General features: G+C 30.4%; 1 protein-coding gene across 3 annotated transcripts; it reads right to left on the reverse strand.

Annotated features, from left to right (window-relative positions):
• Positions 1 to 162: 162 nt before the first annotated feature.
• Positions 163 to 8,576, reverse strand: LOC108751171 (nuclear distribution protein nudE-like 1-A). 3 transcript variants are annotated; one of them, XM_018491248.1, is made up of 8 exons: positions 8,262 to 8,574; positions 7,884 to 8,082; positions 5,696 to 5,986; positions 5,476 to 5,612; positions 5,229 to 5,411; positions 4,647 to 4,768; positions 3,684 to 3,751; positions 163 to 829 (listed from the first exon to the last, which is right to left on the reverse strand). In XM_018491248.1, the coding sequence occupies exons 2-8, from the start codon at positions 7,967 to 7,969 to the stop codon at positions 772 to 774; spliced, it is 945 nt and encodes a 314-aa protein (XP_018346750.1). In that variant the 5' UTR covers positions 7,970 to 8,082; positions 8,262 to 8,574; the 3' UTR covers positions 163 to 771. The 3 variants fall into 3 exon arrangements, with proteins under 3 accessions (XP_018346750.1, XP_018346747.1, XP_018346748.1); XM_018491245.1 differs by lacking the exon at positions 163 to 829 and adding an exon at positions 4,041 to 4,250 and having other exon boundaries at positions 3,672 to 3,751; positions 8,262 to 8,576; XM_018491246.1 differs by lacking the exons at positions 163 to 829; positions 8,262 to 8,574 and adding exons at positions 4,041 to 4,250; positions 8,155 to 8,235 and having other exon boundaries at positions 3,672 to 3,751.
• Positions 8,577 to 9,220: the final 644 nt, after the last annotated feature.

A 9,220-nucleotide genomic window follows, 5' to 3' on the forward strand; every position in this document is an offset into this window, starting at 1 on the left:
CTTATTATATATAAATATGTTTTAATTATTACATCTTTTTAGGTAAAATAATTTTGAGAAATATACAATCTATTTTATTCTTTGTTAATAAATTGCTAATTAATGTTTACTTTCTAAAAATAAGGTTTTTTTTTGTGTATGTCTCCCACATACGAATTACTTTTTGCAATCACTAGGCTTCCTATTTTTTTTTTTTTTTAATAATAAAATATATCTTTTACTTGTGTGGAAAAAAACGGACTATATTATTAGTACGGCTGGATAACGTTGTCATATTTTCTGTTAATGACGTTTGTCGATATTGTTAAAAAAATATCGCTCGCAATAATTACAGCAAACATTCGACACCTATCTCATACTTGGAGCAAACGGATAATTTTTACAGCGATGAATCATCGACTTGCCACTATAATTATCCTGTGCGATGTTTTCTAGCAAGATATCGCGACAAATGTTGTCGAGGCAATATGGAACACCGCTATTGGGAAAATCCATACACAGTCGAGAGAAATATATATAAGAATCTATATCATCTCATGTCCCCGTAAATCAAAAACGATTTTTTCACGTTGAAACATGGCGATGCCTTTCAATCTTGCGTGAACTCTCTCTCTCTCTCTCTCTCTCTCTCTCTCTCTCTCTCTCTCTCCAGTTAACTTAATGAAACTTGAACAGAAGTCCGTCAAAGAAATTTCCAACTAATATTGGGATCACAACGGGACGTGCGAACATATGATCGCTGCAACATTATGTCCTTTCCATTAAATTCGCTTATAATCGAATGTGGTTGTTGTTTCCTGTGGCTGGGCTTCGGACCTGTCGTCTAGCTCTAATTGAACAAACGCAACAATCTTTTGTTATAGCTTGCGTTTACTTCTAATGCTTTAAGGATGTATCACTCTCATTTTAACATTTTAATGCGTTAATTTTTATATTTTAAATAAACTACATATGAAAGCTACGTCTATAACATTCTATTTTTATTGAACAACACATTTTTATAATTTATTTACTTGGTATTATTTGTTATATAACATTAACATTTTTTAAATGACAAAAATCTGAATTTTTTGTACAACTTTTTTAAGATGATTTATTACAAATTTTCATTGTAATGCAGATTAATCGTTTTGTTAAATAAATAAGTAAATAAATTTTGCTTATTTACAGAACTAATCTCTCCATCGCAATAAAACTGTATAAATCATCTTGAATAGTTGAAGTAATTATATTAAAAAATTTAGTATAGATTTTTATTATTATTTTACAATACATTTCTATACAATTCCATTGGAGCACTGATAAAGATGAAAAACAGACTTATTGCAACAATTTTTTTATTTTTTATTAGGTTCTAAATTCGCCGCTAAATTTTTTGTTTTATTACTACAATAAACAAATGTTTTCATAATTTTTTTATTTTTTGAATATATGTAATACATCCTTGAAGAAATAAAAGAATAACATCGAACGAGAATTTGCGACAGTGAATATTTAATGATTCAAAATCTGTGCATAGACTTGCCAAATATGCACAATCGGAAATATCTCGAAATTAATTTAACACATATTTAGAGAAAACATGACATTAATGACATCTTTACCACATGGCAAAAGATGCAATATATGCACAAGGATGCAATATATAAAATTAATAGCTATTCATGCAAGGAGGGACTCACAAGTGTGTATCATTTCATATTTTGTGCGGTACATATGATATTTTCTACATTAATGCTTTTTCTTTATGTATCGAGTCACAAATAATAATCTCTTGTCAGCCTACACTGTGGCCGGTATTTGTAGTCGCTTCTTATTTTAAGCATCTTAAGTAATGTCTTAAGATGTTAGTACGATTGTTTTTGTATGTTTCTGTTAGTTTATGACATCTTAAGACTATTTAAGACAATCTTAAAATATAATTGACTATGAACTTTGGCCTATGACACAATATGGCAGTAAATAAAAAAAAGCATCCTTTACTACAGTTTATGATGTATGCGAACGCTGTTTCAAAACCGTATTTAAATCACATCACATTCTTATTTTACAGAGTCGAATAAATTCTTAATGTAACTGCACACTGACGCTAACTCTGACGCTTAGCGTCTATATACAATATATGTACACGCATATATTATCGCTAAATTTAAGAATTACGTGTAGCTAATTACCACAGTATATATTAATTTTTTTTAAATTTTAATTATCTCAGATGTGACTGTGCGCCGAAACATTCGGACATTCCTATCTATAAAATAATTATTAACGTTTCAGATTGATTGTGTTTAATGTCCGAACGATTTAGCACAGAGTCACATCTGATAAGATAATTAAAATTGAAAAAATTAAGAATATATATATATATATTGCATTTATAATGTCCAATTTTGACATTCTTGTATATATGTGTATCATTTACACAGTCGTATTTAGTCTTATTAGCACAGTTTTTTACAATTTTAATTTTTATACTTTATGAATATTTCTCTACACGCGCGTGAAAAATGCAGCTAATTATATAAAATTTGTCATTTGTGTATTTTACAATTAACCCATTCGTTTTTCTTTTAACGAATTTCTAGTCGAATTTCGCATAATAATTGTCTGCTAGCAAGCAAGCCTTGTGTAAAATATGCTATCGTGTCTATATTTCCAATGGATCGACACGAATTGTGGGAATTATGAGAGACTATGTACGCATATATTATCGTATATATACATTTTAACAGCTAATTACTTCGTGTTCTAATTTATACAAGTATGTACAAATTCGAACACATTGAGGGAAATGTGTATGTTGCACTTTGCATCGAGATTTCACGTGCACATAACATAAGTATAAAGAATTACTATACATATTTATCGCGGGAAATAAATACGTACGTAAATAAGTCTTTAATTTCAAAATTATTGAATTTGATAAAAAAAAGAAAGAATTAACAATTTAAACAAGATTTAGATATAACTCCCAATAAATAATGACATATTTATTTTTGAACATATTCAAACATGGCATAATAGGGTTTAGGAAATACACAAATGATTAAAACTATGCCATTGTCATTAATTACTCGTACACTTAATTTTAACAATTATCTAAGAAGCATAAGCAGATAAGCTATAAACTTCCTATGTATAAAAAGAAGTAACGTGCTTGATACTATAAATAATCGTGATTGAACAAGATGAGATAAATATAATGGCGAAAAGGAATTGTGTAAATTTAATTAAAATAAAGAATCTTTGCTATATAATAAAGGCAGTCGTTTATCAAATGGAAGAGCCACGCGTCTATCTTTGTAAAACGTCTCAATCTTCTAAGCTAAGAAAATCAGTACTACATAATATTGCATCAAAAGCCTTAAGTATATAGAAATTGAACGTCTTGGCGCTGATCATAACAAGCATAATCGATAGAAAGAACACAACCAACATTGTTATACTAACAATAAGTACGATTAAGTCAGTGAGTATATCATGTACATGTATGATTTCGTGCGATTTCGTTCAGAATTTCGAGATTTGTCGAGAAACGTGCTTTCGAGATTGATTAACGACAAGAAAAAGAGAAAGATGTACCGTAAGATGGATGCATGACATTTACTTGTGAGTACAGTGCACGATAGAATAAGAGTACAACAACGCAATTTAACATGATTAAAACGTGACTGTTGTGTTACCTGTAGAGATCGCGAACTTGATCTTCTCGGAACGCATTTCTGCACGTGTTCAGCTTGTTCTCCAACGCCTGTAGAAAAGAATAATTATGATCAGAGATATGCTACTTTTTAAAAATATTATTTTAATATTATTATCCTTCAGAGCTATAATAGACAAATACAACAAGTGTTATATTGACAAGATTGCGACAAATGTTGTGATAAATGTTGAATTAACAGATATTACAATATATAATATATCACATAGAATTATTTTGATTAAGTGCAGGCATGAAATGTTCGGCAATGCATAAGCCAGGATGATTAATGTGGATAACCAAAAGCGTTTGTAATAACGAGAAAATAAAATATCGAGACCTGCTCTTTAAGGAGATGCAAAATAATTTAACGATGGAGAAATCATGACGAAGATCTGCACGCGGTCGGTCTAGGTTGTTGCCTTATACACTGAGTAGACACGTGAGTCTGGGCAGCGGATAGGCCAGTAGAGGAAGTGGTATTCGATATTTGTTCACTCGGACAAGTGCATTTTATTCTCCTACAGCCCATACAGACCCACCTGTCAAGCTACCAAAATGCCAACTACATCACACTGACTCCCATCTAATTCCAAGTGCAAATCAAATCCGACTTACTTACAATACAGGGAATACTTACATATCAATTGTATATTACGTATGTACACATAATAATATGTTTTATCAATTTAATTGTGATGTATTGTAATTTTTGTAACGAGTACTTTATTAGAAAAATTAATAAAAACTGAAAAAATTCGTATTTACACAGACAATTGCTTTGTACTATTAAATTCACAGCAATTTTATATGTATATATAAAATACAATATATCATTTACGTTATGTGTATAAAGATACGGAAAGACATACAAGCCATGCTTCAAGCTTAAAAAACTATAGGTGTGTAGTAAAGAAAATATTCGAGATATATTGTATATGCTTACCCCAACTTTTCGCATAAGGTCACCGATCATGTTCATTGCTAGTATTCTAGTGCAGGGTGGTAATGGTTGGCTCATATTGTTATTGTTATTCCCAATAACACCTCCTACCATCCCGTGTCCAACTAGCGAAAAACACAAAAGTCAAATTAATAACTTGTAATTAATTTATGTGACTAAATAAATTTCTAATTTGAATTTGTTTTGAAATTTGTGGTTAGATATATATAATTTTAATTGTGTCAAGATTTTTTTTGAAGAAGTCGAAACAAAGAAAAAGAAAATAGTATTAAAAATATTTATTTAGTTACATCAATGCATTCCGCTGCACACATATTGTTGTAATTCCTTTTTAATTTCACAAATCTCAAGATAAATAGCGAATAAAATACAGAAGAAATTGTAGTTTAAACTATTCTTAATAATAATAATAATAATTAGTAACGTTTATTTTATGCAGTACATATTTTCATTTGCACTTTTTGATGTCCGCATGATTTGTGATATCTATCAATTTTGACGATTGTCCTCTCGATGCAAAGTGGAAAAAGTACTTTGCCTTAACAAAAGTTTTGTACAACCTACTTTTTATCGGTGAAGTCGTCGTATTATTCTGAGGTATGGTTTGTGAGACTATTTGGCTAGCGGGTGAATTCGACTCCAATTCAGCCTGTAGCTTATTACTATCAACGATACTACGAACTCTTTCAACAGACTTGTTATTGTCGGCGTGATGTCTTTCATGTACTTGTATCTCCTGCTTCAAATCTAAAATACCATAGAATATTAACTATCGTTGTAAAGTGTGTTGAAAGAAAAGATTATCAATTACCTCTAACTTCGTCCATTAATCTTTGCACTATGACTTTTAGGCCTTCTTTTTCATCGAGTTCGGATTCGAGCAAGGCATTCTTTTCTATAGCTAAATTAAACTTAGCTTCTATTTCTTCTTCTGTAACCCTATTTATCCTACAAGAGAGATAACGTAGTTTTTATGAAATTGTTAACGATCAGTTATTATTAGTTTAGTCAATTGAGAAAATATCAAGTACCTGTGTGCTCTTTCCAAATCGTCATTCTTTTGTTCGAGTTCTCTAATATACTTGAGTAAGTGCTCGTGTTGTTGCTGTAAATCCTGTGCCTTTCCTTGGAACATGGCGCAATCCGCAGACTGTTGATCTAGTCGTGTTCTCAATTGTTCGACTTCTGTGGCAAGTCTCGTATTTCTCTGCCTCAATTCTCTATTTGTTTTTTCTGCTTGTTCCAAAGAGGTCTCCAACTCTTTTTCCAGCATCTGCGAATTCTCTTGAAATTCTTCTAGTTCTCTCTCAACATCATCTTTCCTGGATATTAACAAACATTATTTTCAACTCTTTTACTTTAAAGAAAAATCACTATAATTGTTTTTATTACATATCTATTGCGCAAAGAATAACATCCTCCAGCAAATCATCCAAAATTTATGTGAAATACAAAGTAATGTTAAATAATGATTCAATGTTTAGTCATTAAGTAAGATAATTAAGAATATAACTTGTATGTGTACATTTTAATTTACATAATGCAATAAAATTTTGTATCATAGTTATAAGATTAATACTTTTTGAATAAAGTAATATCTTAGGCACAGTAACATTTTTCATTTGATTCTATTAATTGTTTAACATGTCCTGCGCTAATTTTAAATTGTTCATTATGTCATGTAAATCTCTTGCAATCCTTAGTATCGTTATTTATTACGTTTGTTAAGTAAAACAAAAGAATTATAACAACAATGGGCTAATCCACATTTTATAAAAACACAAATATATTTTTTCCATTACTTCAACTAAAGTTCATGTTTTCCGTTTTGTAAAATGTGGATTAGTTCACTGTTGGCAAAAAGCCTTTTGAATGTATTTCTCTCTCATAAAAAACTATGAAAATTATTATAAAGAAGGAAAAAATCTAGACAGACCACCTATGATTCACATAGCACAGAACATATAGAGAATCAAATCATATATTTACAATCCTGATAATCATTGATCCTGATAATCACATCACTTTGATCCTAATAGATGACACTATTATAATTTACACCATGGCAGTTTTATAGAAAAATAAATTAAAATCAAATAAATAAAGAAATGTCGAATATGGATCCTGATATTGGATGATCTCAGTGGAGATACAATAAATAAATCATTACATCTTTCTTGTTTGCAATGTTACATGATAATTATACAATAAAAGAAACCAACAAAAGCTAATACTGAATGTGCTTATGTATAATAAATTATTTATTGAATATTATTGTAACAATAACTTTGATATTTCGCCATCTTCATTTGAGTCATCCTCATTCATAAATACAGAATAAACGCAGAGCAGAGAGTTACATATATTCCAAATAATGAACACAGTAAAATAAAACCGAACACGCAAGTCAAATATTAGGTGTAGTAAAAAGTCATCGCGTATTTTTTAGCTCAAAGTTGTATATACAATATCTTCGTCAATATGAATGAAATTCAAATTTTAAAAAATGGTTTTAAAGCTTGAAATCTCTACTTTTAAAAGCTTATCACATTTTTTAAGTTTATATGAGTTTGATAATTTTTACATACCAAAAACTACGAGCTGAAAAATACGAAAAATTTTCTTCTCACTTTGTGGATTTGTAACGTGTCCAAAACGAATTTGAGAAAATTTTCGATTACATATCGTGAAAGCTTGATACTTTCCCTACAAAATCGTTTTTTTTTAATATTCCTACGACTTTTGATTACTGAGTTATCGCGGATTAAATAAAAGAATTATTTTGACTTTAATTGCTCATAACTCCATTAAAAATTGTCGTATCGTATAATTTAAAAAAGAGATTTTTAAAGCTGAAACTTTACTCTATCAAGATATATTTATATTGTTGGTAAGAAAGTAATTGCGGTTTTTGCTGATAGATGTCTTTTAAAAATACGCGATGACTTTTTACTACACCTAATAAGATGAAAATTCCATAAATGTTAATTTTTTTACATAAAGTCCTTTAAATTCTGTATACAATCATATTTTTGATATTAAGGATTTAACGGTCCGACTACATTAATTAAATGTAACATTAAACAATATTAAACTATTTCATCTCTGTCTCTAGCAGGAAAACGCCCAATATTTCTATGTAAATTGTAAAATATACTTTCTAGTTTTTCAAACTGTACGTTGGACAGAACCGTTCTTAAAAGCAGTAAGACAATCTACCTTTGAAGTAGTTGGTTCGCAAGATCCATCCAATATTGAATCTCATCGTCTTTCGACAGAAATTCCGGCGGATCTGTATCCATCATTGCGTCTGCTTTCGACAGTGAAAAGGCTGCGTGCGTACTTAATCTTTGTTGTTGTCCGATTTGCTAACGTCTTTGAGATATTACAAATACAATCGTTCTCTCACGTTGACATCCTGCAAGGAGGCAAAAGCGTGAAAAAAATCTCTCAATCGAAGATACTTGAAATGTTTAGGAAAGGTCTGAACTCTGAATTTCAAGCAATGTATGCGTTTGTCGTAGTTTGAGTCCGTTATAATTGAATCCCGCGTATGTCGAAGGCGCATTCCACGATTTTTGTACGAATTTCACTCACACAGTAGAGGATTTTCTGGAATTTTGAGTCGAGAAAATCGGATGGACGAATTCGGTTGGGAATGCGCTTTTCGAATTCGCTCTTGGCGTGGACGAATCTTGGGCAATCACTCTGCAAGCGAGATGGAGCGAGACGTAGATATCGCATGTATCGCTAATGTCATTATCGAATACCGTGTTATTGAGTCACACAGCCACAAAGCCACAAAGAGGCAAGCCAAGGAGGTGCGAACAGGCGCGTAGACATAGATAGGTATGCGTAGAAAAGTCAGTGATGCACTCACAGAACATATACTAGTGCACTGATGCCACTGATAGTAAGAATAGTGTGCGTGTGTGTAAAAGAAAGAGAGAGAGAGAGAAAGAGAGGGATCTTTCAAACGAATGTTGTTCGTGTCATGGCGGAATTATGTCCGTTTCTACCAATGTAGATAAATTTTTATCTTTATTTAATTTACTCCGTCTCTTTTAATAATTCTTAAAACTAGAAAAAGATGAAGAGTTAGTTGAATCGAAATTAAAGTTAATCTACATTGATAGAAATGAACATTAAACGAGAGCTGGATAAAGCCCTTAGACCACTAACGAGATATTATTAAAGATCGACATCCTTACGGGAGTTCGCGTCCTTGCGAATATTGAAGTAATTAAGAGTTAAAAACTGAAAATATTGTACTAATTTTACGATTTATTAATTTAGTAGACGTATTTATGCATTTAAAACTTAATAATATTCGATTTTTCTTTAAATTTTTGTGTAATTTCAGTGTTACCATCAAAGTTTGATTATCAACAGAGATGATAACTGCAGAGCAAAAAATTGTAATTTTTCTACAGTATATAGGATATTATTATAGCTTTACAAGTATGCATATTGATTTATGGAACATTTATATAATAAAAAATCATAAATTTATATATAATTTATATATTTATATATTTATATATTTATTTATATTT

This window comes from Trachymyrmex septentrionalis, unplaced genomic scaffold (assembly GCF_001594115.1).
Source record: "Trachymyrmex septentrionalis isolate Tsep2-gDNA-1 unplaced genomic scaffold, Tsep1.0 scaffold402, whole genome shotgun sequence".
Taxonomy (NCBI): domain Eukaryota; kingdom Metazoa; phylum Arthropoda; class Insecta; order Hymenoptera; family Formicidae; genus Trachymyrmex; species Trachymyrmex septentrionalis.